The sequence below is a fragment of the Opisthocomus hoazin genome, chromosome 2, assembly GCF_030867145.1.
Source record: "Opisthocomus hoazin isolate bOpiHoa1 chromosome 2, bOpiHoa1.hap1, whole genome shotgun sequence".
Lineage (NCBI taxonomy): Eukaryota > Metazoa > Chordata > Aves > Opisthocomiformes > Opisthocomidae > Opisthocomus > Opisthocomus hoazin.
In genome coordinates this window covers 53,972,586-53,997,188 of record NC_134415.1, presented here as the reverse complement: position 1 = coordinate 53,997,188, position 24,603 = coordinate 53,972,586, and the positions used below count along the sequence as shown (strand labels likewise).

Genomic DNA, 24,603 nt, shown 5'->3' with positions numbered 1-24,603 from the left:
TACATTAAAAAAAAAAACAACACAACAACAACACAGCACTGCAGTAGAAAGAGATATTTGAACTTGGCATTGCTGTAAGGTCTATTGGGTTTATCCTATTAGCTGCTGATATTCATGTCTAGTTATTTTGATTGATTAGGTATATTACAAGTAGTTTCTCTCCATGTTCTTTTTACCATTTTATTAATTTTGTTAAAAGCCACATATCAGCAAAAACATCACTAATAATTTTTCCTCCAGAAGGCATTGCTTTTGTAGAAAGTTGCAACTCTGTGTGCAGTAAAAAAGCCTGTCAGAGTTGTTGTCTGCAGAGTTCACAAGCGCAACGAATTTGAATACCAAGATTAGAGCCTTTAAGCATAGTATCCTCAACACCTGTTGGTGGTACCATGAGATCTCCGCAAGTGTCAGCGCTTGCAGAACAGTGTCAAACATTGTAGCTGGTGTGTACCCATTCAGTAGGTTACAAAAAAAATAGTCCAAGTTTTATTTTAAGCATTGGGGGATGCCTTTAATAATTGTCATCAGTTCTTCTCACTTCTTGAAATCTCTTCCAGTGATGCACATTTTCAATAAAAGTTTTTTTCAGTTTCTGAAATGTGGAAATGTTATGGATATATTTTCATTTATGATCAAAACCCTTTTTACTGGCAAATCCAGCGGTAAGAAGTTTTTAACCATGTTGAAAAGCTCTGGGTTTGGGTTAGATCATTAGGCTTGTTCGCAGAGACTGGTAGGTGTCTCATATAACAACAATTTGGGCAGCATTACAGTTGTTCTGTGGCTTAGCCCTGGCAGTCAAGTCATTCCTCGGTGCAGAGCTGCCTGTGAGACTGCGGGCATGTGCTAGGTTTCACACCATTTGACTTCTCCATTAAGCAGCCACCACAGGCTAGTATACTTCTTAAGATATCTTCTGGAATTTTCTTAGTGAAGTCCACTCCCTGAGATGAATCTAGCTCGCCACTGGATGTCATCATTGCACTGTGATGAACTGCAACCAGAAGAGCATTTATCTGGCGGTAAAAAATAATGTTGCCTGACCAAAGACAACGTTTACCTTTGCCACATTTTAGATTACTTGCTATGCAGTGATGATAGTTTAGAAGTAGTTGGTCCATTATCCTTCCTTAAGGTGTAGGACAGCTTTCTAGTGTGTTATACAGACAATCCTCCACCTTCTATAGTGAGGCTGCGCTGAAATCTCAGCTGTGGGTCTCCACCATTGCAAAGACATGGGGTAAAAGATCTCTTGGGGATCTCAGTGTGCCACATGCTTCTTGAGAAGGCCAATGTCATTACCATGGCTTTAAAATAAAATGCTTATTCTTTGTATATTAAGTTACTCTATCAACTAATATATAGAGAATATATTTCTGCTGTAATTTCATAGGAGGAATTTAGAGGACTTAATTTTATTAACCCTCTGTCTGCTATTTGTAATAGAGGAAAACCTGTTAGAAGTCTTAGGTTGCTTCCTGCCTAAGTGACACAGCTAAAATATATAGAAGTGTCTGACAAATAGTAAAAGTAGCTCCATTTTCTGTGTGTCTCTTCAGTTCATTTGTGAATCTGCAGTTATGCATTCTGTGAAATGGGAATGTATACAACCCAAAGCAATAAGAAAAACGCAAAGTGTGTTGTGCTGCAAGTTGGAAAGTATTTCCGTGTCTTTCATCAGAAATTTGAAAACTAAATATAGTTCAAGGCAGGAAAAAAAATATTGTCCAATGCAGTATTATCTCTTGACCCATTCTTGCATGTTTGTTTCGAGAATCTCTGTTAGCTAGTGAGACCCAGAGACATAAATTAAAAAAAAAAAAAAAAAAATTACATGGAATTTATTGTCTTAACCAGTGTATGCATTAAGAAGAATTGAAACTGAAAAGCTAGTACTTAAAAATTTTATAGTAAGATTTTTGGCTATAGTATTGATCTCAGTGGCGTTGAGATGCTAGTTTACTCATTTGACAGCCTGGCTTTCGGTGTAGCTCCTCTGTATTTAAGAAAAAAGAAGGCTAATTCTATCATTTTGGAAGAGAGTTTTCAATTAAACACACAAAAACAGTTGAGATATAAGTTCCTAATTAATTTACAAGTAAAACCATTTCCATAAATAAAACAGCAATAGTAAAAACTGCTCTAGAAGTTACAAAAATGGCCTTAACGTTATGTAAATATATGTTCCCCAGGTGTTAGCAAATGGTGATAAATTATAGAAGAGGCAGTGTTTTCTCCTCTCTTACAAGGACTCCATAGCATCTTTTCCAGGAGAAGTCAGACCATTAAGCTCTGCAAATTTTCTGTGACCTATTAAACATGCACATATTTCAACATTTTAATACCATTTATCTACTGTGTTGTCTTGTGCTGTGCACAGAAAAATCATAGTATTAGTCATGTCAGTGAGCCGTAATAAGTTCTGTATGAATGCAAGGTAATGCATTACTGATGGTTTAATGATTCCTAGCAGACTTTTGCTGGGTTTTTATTAATGCATTTCTATGTCATTTTATGTATTTTTTTACAGTTGAGTTATTCTTTGAACCACATAAATCAAAAGCTGGTACTGGAATCTAAAGCATCTATCAACACCAGAATTGTGGTGGTTGGTGCATCTGATGTTGGAATCTCTTTTTTAGAAACGCTCATTTTTTGGTAAGTTTTTTAAACTTTATTTCCTTTACCAAGAAGAAAATATGTTACCATTTGTTTGAAGGGGCTCGCTTCCTCCAACTGGAAGCGTGCTTTGAGTCCGTATCCAAGTACTAGATGCTAAAGGTCTGAGCATCTGCAGATATAATAGATGTAAGTGCTTGCATCCTGGCTGACGCTGGAATTCAGAAGCGCTGACAAAGTTGCTTGTAGATCCTCGAGGTGAGGGCACTCTGAAAATGAGAATTACGCATACTTTTCTCTTTGACTGGTGTTCTTATACAAAAATGCTATTGGTGGAGGTGAAGACCACAGCCCTTCATATGTGCTCCAAAGCGGTATTGATCTTTAAAGCTAGTTCTGCCCAGTGGGATCACAAATCACTGTCTGAATCCCTCCCTTCTCTTATCTTGTTGTGTTGCTGTGTTTTCAGAGTTGTGCAGAAATGTACGACATAAGCTTGTTGAGTTGTAATCTCACTGTGATTCGTTTGATTCTGATAACACCTTTTGATACCTTGGATTCTGAGGAGGCTTTTAATGTTTGGGACTGTTCAGGAACCAAAAAATTGTCATTTCTGGCCCTTCTGCCATTTTTGCTGTAGACCCTAGAGGGGGTGTGGGAAGGGTCTAGCAGAGAGCACTGCTCTCTGGCAGTCTCAGCCTGCTTGGTGGCCCACCAAGAGCACAGGCCGTCAGCATACATTAAAGAATTTTTCAGCAGTAAAACTGCAAATTGAATTGCTGTGGTTACCTTGAGTTATCCAAACTGGAGTAAATAAACTGTGTAAACTGGTCAAGAAGGGGAATAAATGTATGCAACTGTTTTTATACCTTCCACTGTCTAAGCCAGAGTAAACTTGTGGATGAGCTCTGCTGTTTTACAGACTTGCCAAAGGTAGGACAGGGGCGCTGGCTCTCTGATATCTCACTGCTTGCACCTTCTATGCCAGTACCCTCTCTGTACCAGTTTCAGGGGTTTATCAGGAAGTGAGACTGCATATGTGAGAATGCAATTGTTGTTTTCCTCACAGAATAATCATATGTACTAGAAATGTCTTGAAAGACTTGTAGAAATGAATATAAAATTCAAATTCTGGATGTGATTGTTACAACAAAATGTTTGCTACAAAAACTGAGGGTGGCTGGCATTTTTATGGTTGGTAGAGAACTGAAAATTTTGCCTGTTTTTTTCAGTTAAGCCAAGAGTTTGTATTTCTACAACAACGATTAATAACATCACAAATTAAAATATCAGTATGGCAAGAGAAGAAAAAGAAGTGCTTTATGGATGTTGTTATATTGCTGGAGCAGCAAATTAAAAATACCTGCTTCTTGCTCTTTTTTTCTTACTTCCTGACTTCCTGTAGAGCATCTGCTGTTGGGGTAAAATAATTTTCCTCATCCTCCTGTTCTCAGCACCTTTTAGGCTTTCAGTTTCACTCACAACTCAGTTTAAAATGTACTTTAGAGTTATTAGGCGCTTTCTTGTTATTCATCCTGTGGTGTTTATATACTACACTTCAGTATAAAATACTGTTTGGGGAAAAACAAAGCATACTTACACTCCAAGTCTGTCAGCCAGAAGCTAAGTCTTCCTGTAGTGAAAGGACATACAGATAGTATTGTGTCTGCAGGGCAGTCCTTTATAGGTTTCTCCTCTGAGGTACCTCAGCCAAGACTTTTCAGCCAGAAGTTTTGTTTGAACCCTATTCTAGCAAAGAGTTCTTGCAGTACATGTCCTTCTTGTACAGAAGAGAGGGTGCTTGTCTTCAGCGCTGCACAAATGGAGTGCTCCCGCTTAAGAGAAATGGAGTACTGCTCTGAGAACACAAAAAGCAAGCAGTCAGCACTTGGTGCAAAATGTCACATAATTTATATTAATATATGTATAAATTTAAGAAATATTATTTTTTTAATTTTCACATCAGCAGCAAATAAAGTCTCCTGATCAATGTGAAGGCCTTTTAATACAATTTAGTTTAATTTACTCATAATTTTCTAATATTCTTTGCAAAGGTTACATGCACTAAAAATAGCTAGACTGAATCAATTTGTAAGCCCCTAATCCTTAAAAAGGGGAAGTAGTTTTCTCCTCATTATTCTTCATACTTAATTATTTTACATGATCAGTCCCCATGGAAACACACAAATGTAATTCACTTACCTACATAACAATTATTAGCACTAGATTTTACAAGTGTTTTCAACTTGTTTGAGGCTGAAGAAATATATTTTTCATTGAACAGCGAATTACCTCTCCTCACTTGCGAGCTGCACAGGCTGCCTCTCGCTGCCATTGTGCTGGGGCAGCGGCACTGGCGCTCGCAGCACGTCCGCCACGGCAGAGAGCTCCTGGGGAAGTTCAGCGCTGTCGCTCTGTGAGCAGTGCCGCGGAGCAGCTGTGGGCACCGCTTCTCATCCACCCAAACCGAAAATGAGCTTTATAATCCATGCTGCAAAGGGGGACCTTGTGCTGCGAACTGTTGTCTTACAGAATGCTGCCTCAGCCTTTCGCTGTGGCTCATTACCTTGCAGTTGGAGTTTCTGGAACCAGAGATCGTCGCAGAGGTCAGAGCGCTGATGCACCCAAATCGGTGCCCATTCTTTCAAAGGGCAGTGCAGAAATGCTGCAGATGAGTATGTGGAATGACCTATAGGGGAAGCTTTTTCCTAACGCTCGGGGTACTCTGAGCCCTGGAGAACTGCATCTGTTGTGCTTAATCTAACGCTAGGTCAGTGAAGGTGATCTCATTATTCGTGTTTCACCATTCAAACAAATATCTCCTGCTGATATTTTTTTCTTGGAGTGTAACCACATGCAGACATGTGTTTTCAGCTACAGTGCTACTTCTCTTTAGGATGCATGTGAATTTTTTATTCAAGAAACAGGCGGACGATGGTGGCGGCCGTGCTGGCAGTAACGCAGGCAGAGCCCGGGCTCCCTCCTCGTGTGCACGGCGGCTCTCGGGAGGTGCAGGTGCGAAAGCGGCTCCGGAGGCTGCGCCTGGGCTGCTGCTCTCCAACACGTGCGGAGCTGCAGCGAGCTGGGCAGCGGAGCTGAGACGCTGTGGAAGGGGGGAGCGAGTTGCATCATAAATTGCTGCAGTAATTAACTTCCCTGCAGGAGCATGGCAAGCAGGGAAGGAATTGCGATTCCCACAATTCCTGCACGAGGCTCCTCCTGGGCAGTGCAATTATATGCTTCCCCTTGCACAAAGCCAGGACTTAGGTCACTCTCTAGCACTAAGACAATGCTTATATAAATTGCTGCCGCATCAGACCGTTTGTTAAAGCAGTGCAAACTGAGTGACCTCCAGTCCTAAAGCAGAAGTAGCAACTGAACAAATACTCGCCTTGTGAAAAAGCAGCTCAGCCCAGCAAGCGGAGTCTCAGCCTCTATTGTTCTCTGCCCTCCAAACTCTTAGTGCTGACTGGCCTTTGTTGTAGGATGTGGGGAGAGCGCCCTTTTGGCATCAGAGTGAATCGAGTCAAAGAAGCTCCGAAGAGAGGTTAAGCTAAAATGCGAGTTTTATTTCTTTTTAGTTTCCTTTTAGTGACCTGGTCTTGTAGAGGAGGGAAAAAAAAAAAATTACGAGGAAAAAAAAAATTACAAGGAAAAGAGTTTTATCAGACATTCTGGTAAATATGTGCATGCCCCCACTTACACTTGCAGTACTATGAGCCACTAACATTGACAAATTATCATGAATGAAGACCCTAAAAAGGAGTCTAATTTAAAAGTTACCCTTTTCTTGTCATCGTCACTGAGATCAAGTATGCATATACTGAATTGATAAATGAAAAGGCTGTTTTAAATATTCAACTTGCAAGTATTGAATGGAAATTGTATCTGAAAATGATTTGCAAGTGTAAAATCTGTTTTCATGAATACAGAATATCAGTACCTATGAATATGAGAAAAGGAGTAATGAGTTCAGTTCAGGGTTCTGCAAACACCAATTCTTAGAGGTGAGGTTTAGCAGGAGAAAGATCAACTGCAGTTAAATTTATTTAAAAACTCGTGAATAGCTGGAATTTGGGATACTGAGTTGCATAGTCCTCAGTTAAACCAGTGTTCCCCTAAATGTATATGCTGATGAACGTAAGCCGTAGCCCAGCATTTTACTCTTTTCATATTCCCAAGTACTGAGATGCTTTAAAAAATAACCTCATTGCTAAATACTAATTTGCCAGGAGGGCAGGGTTTTTTTTTTTTATTTCTACTGCTTTTCTTTGATAATTTAAGAACGATGGTCATGGCAGCAGCATTAGGCCAGAAGAACATACAATTCAAAAAACCCAGCGTTTTCAGTTTATTCTGGTGGATGATTCATGGAACAGCATGATAACTGGTATGCCCTGACAGCAGGTGATTGAAGTTTGGCTGCAAGAACGCAAAAAGCTTGCTCACAGCAGTATCTTGTCATTGGTTCTAGTGTAGTGAACCAATTAGCTTTTTATCCACCTCTTTGCATATAGCTGTGGAAAGCGTTATTGTCTTCTGATTATAGGGAAAACCCCTTTTAATCCATGATTTTGAAAACCTTCTTAATCCAACCTCTGGTGTAAACAATGACTTATTCTCTGAGGATGTTGGAAATATACATAATGTGCTACACAAAATAGCAGTAAACGCATGGAGGCTAAGATCACAATATTTAGTATGAAAATGTTGTGAAATGTATTTCCCTTTCCGTGTGGGTGCATTAAAATAATTACTGCATTTAAAAAGCAAATGGATTGAAGTATAGTTTTGTCAAAGCCCTGAACTTTTTTCTTAAAGTAGAATTAGAATCTAACACAGTGAATCTGTGAGTTTTTGTCAGCAGGACGGTTTCTCCCTTTGTGAGTTAAAGGTATCTAAGATTAGCGTAGAAATGGCAGGGATTTTTAAAACACGGTTTCTGACAGAACAGCTACAACTGCCGTTATCTGGCAGCACAGTATTATACAATATCCTGCACATCTGTCCAGTTTGGCAATAGTTAGCATAATGCTTGCTGTTTAATTAGGCTTTTTATCTTTGCATTTGTCTGAGAACATCTGAAGCCTTCCATGTTGCCTGTCACTAATTAGTTGACTAATTAAATAGTTAGTGCTTACTTGCTGATCACAGAGCTAACATGTAATGAATGGTTTAGTGATCTTCATTGTTTTATACTATCTATCTTTGCCACATGAATTGGTATACATGAGCTTCCTTTTGACTGCCTTTTTTTCATACCAAGGCAAATCCAGAACAATGTTGTAGTCGACCATGTGTTCAGTGTCACCGGGCCTGCGTCCTTCAGTCATTGTTGCCTTCCATCATTTCTGGTGAATAGAGATGAAGTTGTGACAGAGATAAATAAGATAGGTCATATCTCGCCTTGTTGTGCAGTCAGGATCACAATGAACACTGTCAGTGACTGATACCAGACATAAACTAGGGGAGAGGATATGGGTCAAGATCAGCCTTCCTAACAGCCATTTGACATGCCTCTGCCAAGAAGTGATACTCAATTAGCATTGATATGTAGTTATTTTATAGTTTTATTCTTGATTTAGAGACAGTTTTCAGTTTTAAATAAGATTATTTCAACCTTAGGTACTTGCCCTTTAAACATATGCAAACATTTGTCAGAGCCCAAACTATTCTTTTACACTTTAAATTCATAAGTATTAGTAGATTTTCTTTTGTTACCATTTATATATGAATACTCATAACTTCTCGTTGCATGTTAAAACTGGTCTTGCAAATAGTAGTTTTCTTGTAAATGCCTGTTTCAAAATTGAAATCGGTCACAAGAATTTTTATAGAATTGTATTTTGTGTTTATCATACCTCTCCTGGTGACTACGTGTGACATTAGCGTGGCTGTTTCAGCTGCTCTGTACAGAGCTTGGTAACCTGACTACCCGAGGCATCTGGTAGCTCTCTGGTCGATGCAATTCAAAGCAAATAAAGAAGCATTCCAAGTGCAAACACTACATGTAGGTTTTCCAGTTCTCTGCTAAAGCGATGGCAGAGATGTACTTTCTCTTCTGTTCATTTTTATTTTTCCTTGTTTGAAGTTTGTTTCCTGGAGCTGTTGTGGAGGTGTAACTACTGAGTTCTTCAAAGCATTCTATAAATTGCCTACAGGTTGGGTTTGAAGCACACAAGACTGTTTAGACTACAGTACAGAAAAAATTAATTGTCTGGTTAAGCTGTGATCTTTCCCTCTAGTGATGTGTGTAGATTTGATTCCTGTTCATATGTATGTGCTCTCACAGGCGCGGAGTCGGAGTTATGACGAATAAAGATCACTATTTGAAGGTAGCTGCTTGTTTTTTCTGAGTGTTTGCTGAACTGAAATTTTAAGGTTCCTTTTCTGGATTGCTGTGATTACCCTCTAGATCCCATGAAGAAGAAAGGTCTGGATGCAGTTTACATTGAAATGAGACTTGGGAGTACATAAGATATAGTAATGAGATAGTGAATCTTTACTGCATGCTGTGTTATCTAGATTCCCCAAACTTCGAACGAGGATTGATTAGGTTAGATGGAGCTCCACAGTGCTGTAGTTGAATTGCTTCTAGTACCCATGTTACCGCACTGCATTGTGGTGTGAATTGTAACACATCATGTTGTATGGTTTGTTTCCCTAGGAGTGCAATGGTCAGTAGCATCTCTGCATTAATCAGGCAGAAATTCAGTTTCATGTGAGCTACAGGGCATGAGTCATTAGGGAAGAAGCTGCTGGAGAAGTATCATGTTGCCCTGGTGAAAAGATGGGCATTACATACATGGCTTTGTGGTGCTGCACCTCTCAGAGCTGTTTTACGTTCAGGGACGCAATATCAGCAAGGCAGCTGTGCTCATCGGGCTGCCAGGGCTGGAGGTGCTATGAGGCCCATATCCGCAGCTGCTACATGCAGATGTTTGAGATCTGGAATTTTGGCCCAGCTGACTCCTCTCCCAGCCATGTCCCTGTCCTTCCAGGGCTGCCAGCTTTCTGTCAAGAGGACATGGCTCTGGGGTGGTGCCTCAGAACATGCAACTTTTATGAGCATCTTCTCTTTCTGTGTGCTCTTGCTGTCAGAAGAATGTATGGTCTTTGGCCATAAGCTAGGACAAAAACCTCAAGTACTTAGAATTCAAGGGAAGTCTGTCTTTTGACATCCATGGGCTTTTCTAGGATGCATACTTTTTCATCTCAGTGAAAGCGGTATTGCCAAATCTGCGCCAAACAACATCACAGAGTCAAAATATTAATCTTCTCTGCAATAATATGGAAAAATTTGGTCTGGTAAGTAGACAGCCATAAAAAAAGCCCCTTAGTTGTGACATGGGTGATTGGTCAGTAATATTTGAAATGTCCTGTTAACAATCTGGAATTTGCATTGTATGATATACACTGAAACATTCACACAGGAGCAGACAAAGCAGCAAAATTTTATCCACGCTCTAGTTTTACTGCCCAATTTATGGCATCTTTATTTGTGGAAAATGGTGCTGATGTCTCTCAACTGTGATTTTTGAATCTGCCAGGTGATTAGGTTTAAACAGCTAGAGACTGTAACTACCAAGGCCGTCATCAGATATCCCTCATTTTCTGTCTAGAAAAATAATTGCCCTGTTTTATACTTGGAACAGGATGAAATGCTGAAACATTTATGGATTTGGAAATTGAAATTTTAGTAAGGAAATGCTCTCGCTAAAACAGTGGTTGGATGGTACTTTGACGTGGTCAAATTCAAAGCCAACTTACATTTGGGATGATAGTGCTAATCTTGTAAACTTCATAGCTGTGGATGTTCCCACAGAAGTAGATGGGGGTGTCTGATTCAGCTATGTATTTTGTATGGGCCAAGGAAAGAGCTCTTTAGATTTTCCTGTCCTTTCACATAACAGTTCATATTGTGTAAGGACTTTGCCAAGATGATTCTAATAAGCTAGATCCTGGAAATACCGCAGGTCTTGAGCGAGTACTATATTTTTTGACAGAGCTTCCTAAGAAATCTGTAGCTGGGTTGTCAGACAAGTCATAATTTGGTTTATACTTTGCCACAAAAATTCAGTTTATGCTCATGTTGTTTCTCAGTGCACAATATTAAGGCAGTTCACATTTGAGTCTGGAGTGATGTTAGTCTAAATGACTAAATAGGCAAATATAGAAATAAGCAAGTACCTAAGACTGAGTTTTAAGTTGTGTTAGAAGTTTGCTCTTAAATGCTGTTACCCCAGTGTTTGCATGTTACATGCTTTAACTGATACGCACGATCAAAGCCTGGTATACACCTTGCAAGTACTTGCAAGATGCAGAGTCAAAGAGGTTTCTGAGAAGAAAGCTTAACGAGAGGTGGTTAAGGGAGGGAGAAGAGCTTAGAGGTAAAATTGCAAAGGTCAATATGGGTTGAGAAGCAAAGTGTGGAAAAGAATTAGTCTAACAAAGGAGAAAGGACTTGACTGAATTACAGTAAAGAGACACAATCACTAGAGAAGTATAGTGCAAAGAAGAATAGGCAAAGCTCAGTTGACATAGGTGAGGAAAGCAAAAACAGTTGCTGGGAAATGAGCGGTGGTTAGAAGAGATAAAAGCAGTGAGTTACGATATGGATGGGAATTTGAAAGAAGAAACTGGAAAAAAACAGGTAACGTTCAAGGAGAAATCAAGATCATGGGGTGATGTAAAGCTGCCTAAAAATGGAGAAATTAATAAAAGTATTGGAATGCAGCAGAGTTGCTAATGTTTTCGATTATATTGTCTAGGAAAAGGGTCAGCACAGAGGACAAAAGAGAGGCAAGCATTAAAGTTGGAAGGGAATCTGCGACTAACCACTTCAAGGAGAAAAAAAAAAAAAGAGGACTAATTGATCTAACCTAGCAGGAGAATCAAAATTTAACTGTAAAGGAACAGCTTTTGAGATGGGGTGTTGAAGAAGGGTTGACGCCCACAGAGGAGGGGCACCACATGAGCTAAGATCAGAGAGGGGACACAGGTTTTAGTGAGAGCAAAGAAGGAAGCAGAAAATATTTGTTGAACAAAAGGAGGTAAAGTGACAATTCCAGGGGCAACAGAAGCTTTGCAAGAATAAGCCTATCTTAAAAAGAAACAAACAAAACCCCTAACTATTTAAGTTCATGATCGATGTCCTTATCCAGTTCAAGCAGATATAAATTGGCACCCAACAAATGTGGGCCAGACGTTGGAGAGAACTATCACTGTGGAAAAAGAACATCTTTCAGTAGCTATAGTGGGGTCAAAAAATGTAGTTCTCTTCAAAATGGTGCTTATAAAGTTTATGGAAAGTTTGTGGGTTGTTGTGGAGTTTTTGATTGACTTTTTTTGGTCTTGTGTTAGTGGATTCTAGACTTCAACACCTAGGAGGTGCCTCCAAAACCTGTGTAGAATCAAACCATCAGGTTCAAAGTTTGGAGAGAGACCCAATGAGGAAGAGCTGCCAGCTGGGGAGAGAGAAACACTCACAGCATCCTTGAAGGGTGCTAGTCAAAGCTCAAAGTAAATATTACTTAGCTTTTTAATGGATTCTTGCTAAGATGTCAAAAGTGGTGACAGCGATGGCTTTCATGGCCTGGGCTTATAGGCTGCCCTTCTTTGGAATACAGCATCTGATCAAATTAATTGACACTAAACCTGGTGGGAAGTTTCTGAAAAAACAGTACTTTAATAAAAAGCACTGTTCCATCAAAATGTGAGTTTTTGAAGGGAGAATGTTGTTTTGCTATCAGCAGGAAGTAATCGGGCACAACAAAACGTTTTGCTGAGGTGTCATTTAAAAAAAAGCAGCTCTTTTTAAAGAAAATACATCTTGAATTTTTTAAAAATCAAAATCAGAACCAAACATTTTCCTTTTAATCTCTGTTCTGAACAATTTAGAAGAGTGTTTTCTAAAATTGAAAAGGATGGTGAATTTCATCAATGTTGTAGCCTGTCTTGGAATGGAAATAGTCCTGTTCCAGGAAGAAAAAGATGTGAATTCTACTGAAGTAAGCAACTGACTATCTGTCCCCTGGTGTCGAAAGTGGCAGTCGAATTAAATATGAGCTACTGACAATTAGATTCACTTATCTTTACATTTCAGTTTGTGGTGTTCTTGATATGTCTGTTGCTGGTCTTGGGATGAAGAGTCATCATGGGTGCAGTTAATAGAACAAACGAATATGTGGAAAACCTGTTTCTTGACCCCTGCATTGAAAAGTATCCCAGTAAAGACTTTATTGTTATCCCTTCTTTCATTGAGCAAATTCGTTCACAATCTTAACACTTTTTCTTAAGGTTGATCCAATGGAGAACTGGCTTATCTTTGTTTACTCGTAATTAAAGAGGGATAACTTCTAGATGGACATCTGTTGGTCAGCAGTTAAGCTGAAATCCTGTTCTGAGGTCTGTAATTGATGCACTTACATAAGGTTCTTGAGAACAGACGCCTTTGGTAATTGTTGATACAAACAATAAACCCTTTCTGCTGCTTCTGTTACTGACTCTCTTACTAAAAGCTTAATAACCAAATGTTGTAGGATCAGTTGCAGAGCCTTCATACTGCTAGAATGGCATCATGTAGCATCATAAAGGGAAAGGGTTTTGCTATGTTTTCACATGTCTTCACACTTGATTTTGTGTTGATTCTTACTTGTCTGAGTCAAATATAGCTGTCCAGAGAGTGGGAGGAAGTGGAGAGAAGGGTAAAGGCTTTTACAGCTCCGCCAGAAAAAGCAATGGGCTTTGTCCAAGCAAACAAAAGGAATTTAGTGTAATGGCAATATGAAAACACGTTATTTGTAAAGATTACTCCAAGAAAGTCTATAGTGCTAAGTAACATATTTATCCTTTAGTGGAAATATGAGTGAGTGGAGTTTTCTGTGTTGTTATTTTTAACATTAGTAACTTTTGCTAAGATGAGCATTTCTATTTGAAGTTTTGTGTAAAGCTGGAAAATTCGTTAGAAAATCTTCTGCTTTTGGAGAATTGTGTTCTCTAAGTCATGTCCAGATTACTTTGTTCTTGAAATATTTGGGGTGCTGATCTTTCCTTAAAAAACAAACAAACAAAAAGTCCTATTTCCTACTTTGTGTAAGTGGTTATATTATTTGGGAAAAGGAGAACTACTGTTTATATCTGCCTTTTACGGTGAGACTCATACCTGGGCACTTTGAGTTTCTGTGCTTTGAACACCACATTGCTGCCTGCTGGGACTCTCTTTTATCACCATCTCTCATTCTGGGCTCCTTTTTCCCCACAAAAATCTTAAGGTTCCTTTTTTCGTTGCAGGATAGAGATTCCTCTGATTTCAGTGTTTTGTTAATGCAAGAATTTATCACATGTAAATTTTCAACATCTAGTACTGAAAACAGACTATTTGTTACCATTGTTACAATGATCTAGAGCTGCCATTTTTACAAGAGCTCTGCTGCAGCAAAGTTGAGGATACAGGAAGATCCTAATTAGGATTTTACTTTTGGATATCTTATAATTCTAGCTATTAAAGTTATTGTTTAGAGATTGTGCATACAGGAAAATAGTGCACATAGTTACCAATTTTCGTAGTGAGATAAAGCATTATCTTCTGTCACCCTTTTTTATTTTAGTTTTTAGAAATGACTGGGAAAAAAAAAATGTAATGCTTCGTTTCAAATAAAATGAAACACATAGGTTCATGTAGTCTACTTTACCACACTGTATTTTTTGTAACAAAAGTGGTTTGACTTATTATTTGCGATAATGAGGGGTTTAATGAAAGTGATTAATTAAATCATTTGTTCAGGCAGTTTCTACCATCTAAGCCTCCATCATTACACCGTGCACACAAGGGGAAAAAAAAAAAGTAGGAAGACATCAGGCAAAAAATCAAGAAAAATTTACAAAGAATATTCTAACAGATTCACAAATTCCAGGATATATATAAATAATGTACTAAAACTTTTTTTTGTTTGTGCCTTTGATCATGCTCACAGTAAACTGGCAATTCTATTTTATTTTGAGGACAAGGGTGTTTAGGGTTTTCTTTGTAGCTGTCCTCTAGAACTGTACAATGAAACCCAATACCTTTTACTTATTTCCCTAGATACTCTAATCCCTCCCTGCTTTACCAGTATCTTTGAGCTGTTCTTCCCTTTGTATCCACAGCAACATGAATCCCTGCTGGAATTATTTGCTTCTAAAATGCAGGTGCACTTGTTTAACGTTGCGTTGGTTCAGGCTCTTAACTTGAAGACTTTCACCAGATGAGAACCTCTGCTTTTGCCATACTTCATATTAGGCATTGTTATATATATTAGAAGCATATAAGACATTCACTCTCCTAATATGCAGTACTTGTTTCTCAGAGCCTTTGTTGTTTTTCAGTTATTAAGAGCTTTTACGCAGCAGTAAGAAATCAAAAGCCATAATAAGCAAAGCATTCTTTTGTTAGCCTAGAAAGAATAATGCTGCATAGAGGAAAGGGAAGAATAATATAGGTAGCATGGTAACGTGCATAACATTCGCTGGTCAAAACAGTCAAACTTGTTATCTCCCTGTAACTCTGTGTGCCAGTGCCTGACAGTAAGCGTGGCTGAGTACCAACAGTTTGCCTGCAGTTTTCAGGCTTGTATTTAAGTGCCTGTATATATATTTGAAATCCTAAGGTTAGGCATACCAGCTACAGTTCTGAAATCAAGTTTTTGTAATAGAAGATACTAGGGGTTTCTACTTATTTAAATATTCTGGTAATTTTCACAAATGCCAGCCTGTGCTTAAACATTTAACAAATTTTAATTCTTAGCTGAAGAAGAATTTTACCTCCCTGTTTGCAAATGTGACCATTATTTGCATGCAATTGTGCACGCAGCTCTGCAGCTCCGTGGGCCCAGGAGGGCAGCATGCCCACGCTCTGAGCACAGGGCAGTGCCAGGTACCAGCCTCTGGGTCTCTTCAGTTCTGCCTCCAACATCAGCGTGCCTTTTTGATAGCTTTAATCCAATTTTCTTTGTGCCCTGATTTTACTCAATGTAAAATGGGAATCAAAGATATGACTCATTTCATCACAGTATTCCAAGGAGATGCTAATCAACATTTTGATGCCTACTAGATTAATGAATGGGAAACATGAATTAATGTTTGGGGCATATGGGAATGCCATGGGAGCGCTGAGGTAGAAGTAAATCGTTAGTTAGTAAATCGTACTGAGTGAAAGGTCTGAATTGAAGCCTCGCGCTCAATGGGGAAGAACTGAACAAATACCATATGACTGTGGAAATTCTGGATGACTGTGTATGGACTAAATAGAGGTAGAGCATCTGCAGAAGAAAGTAGTATGTGGCCAGATCAGTAAAGTGCATCATAGTGCAATCATGCAAGAGGGGCATATTAATGTTGCCTAGGACGTTCATTCTGCTATTTTTCTGGTGCTTGCTTGCAACATAAATATTGTTAATGTAATTTAAACTTAATGTTATTGTAGCACCTGGATTTGAAGACCTGTTGGTAAAAGGCAATGCAGCATGTAGAGATGATTTCAGCTCTAAGCTGAAAGGAAGCCTCATTGCTATGAGGGCAGGCAGGATAGGAGAATGTCTAGGATGTTTATGTACTGTTGTAGTAATTTTCCTCATAATTACATGTAAACTAAATGCCAAGGAGTCATACTATTTAGGTGTGTAAAGTTACTGTAATTGTTCACATTTGCACCCCACTAGGAGTGCTCCGTGAGTGCAGATGGCATTCTGTACATTTTAAATTCAGCTTAATGTATTGGGCTAACTCTCATTTACGTGGAAGACTGTTTTGTATCACTCAGACAGCATAATGTGGCCATAAATGAAGAGCAAATTCTACTTACACGCACCTCTGCAGAGTGACCTTAATTTAAATGAGAATCAGGCCCATAATCTGTATAAATATATGCACTCTGTTACATTAAGGTTATTTATTACATTGCACTCAGCCTGAGTATGCATGGAGATTTACAATAGATAATCCATAATCCAGAATTAAACTATTAATATGCGTTTTGAGAGGGGCAGCCGTAACCTTGAAATTCCTTGGTTTAAGTATGACCTTTAACTTTGTTTGAATATATTTTTTAAACGTATGAATAACAAATTAACATTGGTTGATAAAAAACATTCTGATTCCTTTGTACCATTTGCATCAATCCATACTTAACTTACAGAAAGCCTTGAAGATTAGAAGGCTTAATCACTCATAATATTTATTTGTTTTTAAATGTCAGATCGCATTTAGTTCAACTTACTGTCAGTCTTGCTCCGCCACACACACTCTGGTGTTAATGAAACTACGATGGAAAGTATTCTTTTTGAGTCCAAAGACACGTGCATCTTAGCAAAATGACAAAACACTTTGTACGTGGCCTGTGTAAAGGAATTACTTTCTCTGTCCTCCTGAATATGGAATTAAAATCTATGCTGTTCCTTTGATATGTCCTCCTAATTTCAGTACACCTGTTGCAGGAAGCAGACAGATTACTGGTTGTCAGGAATTCTTTTTTCCTTTCCTGCAGTTTATGGAAGGTGAGCTGTGAACAGCAAGGGTGTTTGAGCAAAGACTCAGTGGTCTTAGAACACCTTTTGTAGTCATGGAAGGTAAGTCCTGCCATAAGCTTTTAGGAGCAGTGCTTGTTAGTTACATGAAGGAGCCAAAAGATCGCTGTCGTTGACACGATATTGTACTGGATGCTGTACAGCTCAAAAGTCAGAATGATTTACTGGGAAGCTAAGTTGTAAACACTGTGTATAACCATACATTGAAATGCACTCACATTATGGTTGTACCAAATGGAGCCTCAGCAAACTTACACTGGTTGATCTGTGGCATTTCTTTTTTCTTTCCACAGTCCACATCTGAAGTTCAACAATCTGACCTTGATTTCAATTCATGGCCTTCCAGGAAAAGACCTGCTGGGCTCCAAACATAGAAGATTTTTAATTAACAGGTTTGATTTTAATCTCTAAACACTTCCATAGCTTCAAATGAAAACATAATACTTTGTAATTCTTTGTGAACTTGTCCTAAATTTTAGATAGATACGTAGATAGATAACCTCAAAATAATCCGGTCTGTCTATACAAATTCACTCGCCTGTGAAAGGAGTTGCATATCATTATTACCAGGGAAATATTACTAAAGCAGTAACTTCAGGTCAGCAATCAATTGTGTTGTACCAGGACACTGATCTCTGCTCTCCAAGACTTTTTAGATTGTTTAGATCTCCACATTAAAGAAGAATGACAACAGGTGTATGCTTGCTTTTAAAATATATTTAGTTTTTAACTTCCATGAGTTTGGTTCCAAATAATGCTGTACAAAAGAACCTGTAAGAATTCATATTAGCAAGGTGACCAGTGATCTACTTATAGCAGCCGCATGGTGAGATGCAGACCCCACTGATAATAGTGGGAATTTTGCTGAGTATACAGGTCAAAATTTAGGATTATTGCTGTTGATAAATTTGGAAGAACTGTGCTGCATCAATTCTGCAGCTTGCGAACTATTTGTGTGCCAGTCCCTGGACTGTGGAAGTCTATCTCCAATCCCAGCCAGAGTACTGTCCCTTATGCTTACCTCCCCTGGGCTGGCAGAGCCAAGGGGCTGGTGCACAACAGCTGAAGGAAAGATTGCAAAAGATAGCTCTGCTGGTGTCTAGTGAGTGATCAAACATTTCATGAGTTTTCTTGTTTGTGGATAGGTAAAATATCTTTCATTTAGTAACATAAAATCTTACCTCATTAAAATTCACAGCACATAATTCTCGCTTAATTTTAGTATATTTGGTTTTATGTGGTTTTTTTTTATTTTGGAATTGTAACTAGGAATCCTCGCTGTAGACAGGAAGATGATTGATCTGGATATTAAGAAGCATAAAATTAAAATGAATCAGTTATTTTGAATAGCTGTGAAATAAACTTAGTATTTATTTATTTAGATTTGGCATGTGACTTTTTGGAACCTGCACATTGTTTTTTACCAAATCTTTTACTCAGTAGGCGGCAATGCACTAAAGGGCCAGCCCTTGAAATGACAGAACAACTCAATGTCTGCTTGCTGAACCTTAAAAAATGAAATCTCTACAAAGACATGAAAATGGTGTGATGTGAACCTGTTCAAAACCACCTTATCTCATTTGGAATGTTGCCCTGTCAAGGAATTTTTTATAAGTAGTTACCTGAATTAATTTTTTGTATTGTAGAAAGGAGTGTGTTTAAGTACAAATCTAGTAAATGAAGGGATTATATGCTCACATTAATGCATGTACTCTTTTTCCAAAGTATACTGTAAAAAAGAGTCATAATAACAAAACATCCTTCCTGATGGAAAGTTGCAGTTCATAACTGCCTCACCAGAATTAGCTGTTAAAATTTGAAAGCAGATTAAGAGTGAAAATTGAACTCGGCAGGGTATGATTTTTGAAAGCATCCCTGTGATTTTGGAGTGTCAGTCTCCTGGGTGGTGTGCACCTCAATTATAAAGGTGCTTTTGAAAACCCTCATCTGTCCTTGATGTCCATTTTATTTATAGATTTCTGCATGATTACAGCTTAGAATTGTCAGTGGGTTTCTTCCCTTATTTATTTGCCTCTGTTATTTGTGAGTACAGAGGATGCAGAGTATGTCAGAAAGCCTGGTCATTCGGTCCTAAAATTCTTCGGGGCATGAAAGCATCTGTATTTGTTTCTGTGGCATCCTGTGTGACAATTTTGGGAACTCAGTAACAACAATTAATGTGTAGCAATCAGCTCTGTTTTAGAATGTATGTTCTGGTACTAATGGCAAAATAACAGCTGTTAGTGCGAAGTCTCTCTCCAGCATTATCTGCTGCAGTCACTGGTAGAATATAAAGGCATCAAATGTTGAACATGAGCTGAGTCCCCTTCTATTTAATCACATTACATTTAGTCCTGTGGAAGACAGTGGAGTATTTTTCATTGCTCGGTATCAATAGAAAGTGAAGTTCTTGAGCCTCTGAATGGCCATGAGCTTTATTTGGTAGATGGAATATTTTTTTCTGCAGTGGCTTCAGATCACAGACTGGGTGAATCCCAGGATTGCTTTATTGGCCATTCCCATCTTGTTACATAGGTGTGAAGTGCTAGCAGGGGTGAGACTCAGCTTCCTCTCACACAAGATGTGCATGTTCCATCTTCTTGCTGTGTCACTCTGATCTCATAAACCAGACATCTGTGTAACACCAGCCATTCATCTTTTTTGCTTGTTTAAGACCTGTTGCATTCTTTTTCACTAGATCCTCCAGGTTCATCCCTCTACAAAGCTATGAATGAGCATTAATCCTAAATTCTACTGAAAGAACCTAATTTAACAGATTTTTGCCTGGTTTAAGTTTTCTGTAACAGGAAGGTGTTGAGTTGAGTCTAGCTGGATTTGCAGAATGGCCAGCAACGTACTCTGTATTGTCATAGTGGGCTATTGCGAGACTCAGTGGTGGTTGAAGAGTCATAATGGACTTTGTTAAAAATATTACCTCTCATGTATTTTATAATGATGTGCCTATTGTACATCTGTACTGAAGTATTTTATCTTTGGGAATCTTTGTCTTTCCAGAAGTCTGTTAAGCAGAGAGGGTAGTACAAATGCAATAATAAATAAGTATCCTGGTATTTGCCTAATTGGGCAGGTCGGGGGCATACTCTGAGACAAAAAAAGACCTTTGGAAATAATTTTCATTACTGAGGCATTAAAAGAGGTTTTGTTCCGTTTGGATTTTTCTTCAAAATTGAGTTTCTCAATAGCAGCTTCCAGTTCTTTGATACTTCCATCATACATATGTATATATATGATACTTTACACTGAAAACAGGCTGTAACACCACTGAAATTTAAGAGCTGCAACAGTAGACCTTGCCTGAGATTTTTAAAATCGACAAGTGATTTTGCATTCCTTATTTTTTTGGTACTGATATTGAATTAACACTGTGGAAGCGTGTTGCTCAGGATGTGCACACCATACACACCCTGAAAATCAGATTTCTGTTGGAGCATCTCATTTGGACAACACTTAGTCCACGAGACGTTCAGGGGCAAAAGCCCTGGAAACCATAACTACTATATGGAACAAGGCTCTGCTTCTTAAAACAGACAAGCGTTTATATTGTTTATTACCTAGCACTGAAGGTAATTGCTTTGAAATTACAAAAGTTGCTTCCCCATTTTCATTAAGAATAAATTGTTGTTCAGTTACAAACTAGTAAAGATTAATATTTTTCACATCTGCGTTGTGTCTCTCTTTCTCTCATTTACCTGCTATTTTGTTTTCTTTTGGATAGCCTATGTGGTAATTTCTCCTTTATTCCTCTTAATATTCAGTTCATCTTGCAGAGGAATTAGCGGCTTTTGAAAGTTTGCAGGTAGGGGGTCAGTTTAGTGTGTTTTCAGAATTTGTCATTGTTGCATTTTGGAAAAGTTCATTTGGAAAGGGGTCACCAAGAGAAAGTTTGAGATCTCTGTCTTTTACTTCTAGCTCTGACAGCTGTTTTCCTAGCTTTCTATTTATTTTTAAACTTTTCAGACTAATACTTTGGAGTACAGATGCTAAAATGCCAATGGTGCCTTCTTTGCATTTGTGTCTGACCATAACTACTACTGGTGGAGTTGAAATATTTTCTTTGCAGGTGCAAAAGTCTTCTCCTCGCATCAGCCTGCAAAGAAAAAGCAGAGTAAAGCATTTATTTCTGACTTTGTTTTTTAAATTATGTGGTCGTATGGCCCCAATGCTGGGAGGGATTGTTTGGTTTTAGCAGGATGTTGTCAGTTTGTAACTGAGTATTTCATAATGCCTAATCTTTGACTATAGACTGCTGCAAACTCACAGCGAGAGCAGGCTTGAACTGCTAGGGGACTTGGGCTGGCTCACCAGATGTCTAATTAATGCCTGCTGTCAGCTGCCGAAATGTCACTTACAGATATTCTTTCTTCGCAGCCACTGTTTTAATGATGAAGATTATGCACAGATGTCACTTTGTTCCTGGGTTAACGTTGTGGTTGGTAAAATGACTGGCATAAATCGTGCTGCCAAATATGTAGTTGTTTCCAAGGAGAAGAAAGTACCGTATGACTACCTTGTTCTCTGTACAGGACAGAAATACCAGGTAAGATTGAGTGCAGAGTGAAAAACATAATAATATATTCCATTTTTACAGTGGGTAGTGTTTCTGTGATTAGCAAAGCAGTAGAGTAGTCCTTAGCAAGTGTGTAACCAGAAAGTTTGCAGCCCTTCAGTGTAGCAGGTTGTACTATTTCAGTGCGGCTATAGAATTTGGAGGAGATGAGAGGTTTTACAAATTTTTCTACCAGCAATGTCACTACTCAGTGTCAGATACTAAGCAAAACCGCCGGTTTTTTTGCCACCGTGACCATTAAACCTGCTGAAGAGTAGGCCCAATTGACATGTGGCCCCAGCCACAGGAGACTTAACTCCAGCTGGTCTAGCACCATTTGACCTAGTTTTGGCAACGAAGAGAGTTGCTTATCAAATTAATTACTCATCTCACATGGCGACCGTGCCTGGGCATGTCCACGCTGCTGTACGTTACAGTTAGGTTTCCAGTGAGACTGAAGTTACATGTGAAATGTGGAATCAAGCTCATCTCCAGCCGGCTGCCGGCTCAGCTTTGACGCAGACATCCCGGGCAGGGTTTGTTCTTGCTTGTGCATGATCATGTGGCCTTCAAACTGTGTAAACCAAATGGCCATTTTTTGTATAGCCCTGTTGCCTGCAGTGATTTTGCCTTACTGAGTGGTTTTGGATAGGAGTCATGAGCAAGGTGTTTTGCCTTTAAAATCAGGAGATCAAAATGAGCACGTGTCTACAGGTTTTACAGTGCTGTTCACCGTAAGTCACAAACATGAATGTGAGATGTGTTCAGCCCCATAGTGAAGTCTGGACTGCACGTGTGCAGCTGGTCTGTGGAGCAAGAAAGCCCCAGTTTTTCTGTAATCACTTTTCAGAGTAGAGCCGCGCTTTAAACAGCAATCCATATTCACTGTTCAACGGGGATGAAACAAAAGCTGAAGTATGGTCTGAATTACTTTAAGAGCTCCTAGAAAAAGAAGTTTGGAGGTAACTCTGACTTGCAAAAGAAGTTATGGGAAGTAACTATGCTGAAGGAGAAAGAAAGATAAAGACAGCAAAGGATAACTCGGGTTTTATCTGCCTTCAAGAGGAAAACCTAACGTCATCTATTCTCACTTTTAACTCTACAAAAAATAGGAAGGAATTATTTTTGTTATCTGGTTTCTGTTTTGTTACACAGAGCTGTAGTCCATCCTTTTTATAAGTTGTCCTGTATTTGGTAAGTAGTCAAATTAATGCCTAGTGAAACATTATTCATTATGACTAAGAGGATTTACTTGTTGGGTGAGTAAGGTCTTTTGATGTCATGCCTGTTTTTATATGACTGAGTAGTATTTCAGTTGATACAATTGGCAATGAAAACATTGTTCAGGACGTTAGTCACTGGTGCTGTAGAAGTCGTAGATGAGATTCCCTTTTTTGCTCTGTATAATTCAGATTGAATTTGTTACTGTAAAGTAGCATTAAACAATTAACACGTTGCTGAATCCTGGTATTTTAACCATCAAGCAGATTTTAGTCCCTTTCATTGGGACCAAATCTCTCTTAATTTTAGAAAATAGATTTTTTCTGACAAGAGATGGAAGCAGTCTTGCTGCACAAAGAATTTTCAAGTATCATTTAAAGGTATATGTTATTCAAGAACTACAGAGATCCTTCAACCATATATTTATGCATTTTTGCTGTTTGCTCTGAAGTCCCTTTCATCTGCATTTTGCCTGTATTGTTACTCATTTGTTCTGGCACTGCTGTTTAAAATGGTCACACGTGTCCCATAGAAAATATGGAATGCGGACACACACATGTGTACCTGTGTGTGTACTCAGGCTAGCATGAATCTGTTTTCTCCATGGCCACTGATGTGTTTGCTACTGCTGAATGTTAGGAAGGGTTAGGATGTATGAGGATAGAAAGCCTTGGGTAGTCAAATGGCTTGTGTCGTTGTTTTCTTAAATCTTCCTTAACGGTTCTCCAAGATATATGCCTTGTATGCACTCACTCATTTATTCATTTCTTCCAGGTCCTTTCTCCCACTGGAGCAGACATCAGTAAACTCCCAACTAATAGAGAAGTCGTAAGTAAATGGCCACAAAGATACACAGGGAAAGTCCCTTCCAATCATTTTACTCTCAATGACCATCAGGACTGCTTAAAGGCAATGCACTGGCTGGAAGAAAACATTGTCAACTCAGAAGGTGAGGGTTTTTGTCGACACACGCACATTTACAGAAATGTTTTCTAGGCTTATTGTTTCCTTAATTCCATGGTATAATTGGTGCCTGATTAATTCTAACAAAGTCTTTCATCTGCTGTGCTTTGTTTTCCAGATTAATTTACAATTTGTTGTCATTTTTGATACCCAGCATATTTAGCTAGGAAAGAAAGGCTTGAGATAGATTAATTATCTATAATTATTATATAAAATGAAATGAGTCCCAAATGCAAATCTGGCTGGAGTTATTAATTAGTCAATTAAATAATAATTTAATTAGTGGATGTGTTTTTCTGTTGTATAGAAAAATATCCAGATTTGAAGCGAAAGAAAACGGGTCTAAATTAGGAAGTGGGTTTTTTCAGTATCTGTCATCTTTGTATTCAGTTACATCAGTTACAGATTTTCACCTAGAACTGCGGACTCCCAGTATTTTCTTTTTAGCCCTTAAAATCACGCATTTGTGCAGTTTTTTGTCCACCACACCTGTATTTCCTCAGCCTGTTCATGTGTGCATTGTTCATATATTCATTAGTGCATTCACTGAATGCGTATGCTATTGAAAATATCTGGAATCATCCAGGCTTCCAAGTTAAACTTTAATCTACAGAAAGGGAGACCAAACAGTCGACAGGAACTTTCCACAAAGAGAGCTTTCCTGCTCTGAAC

At 38.6% G+C, this 24,603-nt stretch overlaps 1 protein-coding gene across 2 annotated transcripts in view; it reads left to right on the top strand.

Moving 5' to 3' along the window:
• CFAP61 (cilia and flagella associated protein 61) overlaps positions 1-24,603 on the top strand; it is a 119,461-nt gene that overhangs the window by 50,833 nt on the left and 44,025 nt on the right. The window contains exons 17-20 of one of the 2 annotated variants that reach the window (XM_075413687.1): positions 2,531-2,658; positions 17,474-17,572; positions 21,570-21,738; positions 23,743-23,917. In XM_075413687.1, coding sequence (XP_075269802.1) covers positions 2,531-2,658; positions 17,474-17,572; positions 21,570-21,738; positions 23,743-23,917 — 571 coding nt within the window. The remainder of the gene's footprint in view (positions 1-2,530; positions 2,659-17,473; positions 17,573-21,569; positions 21,739-23,742; positions 23,918-24,603) is intronic. The other variant, XM_075413688.1, reaches the window with a different exon arrangement.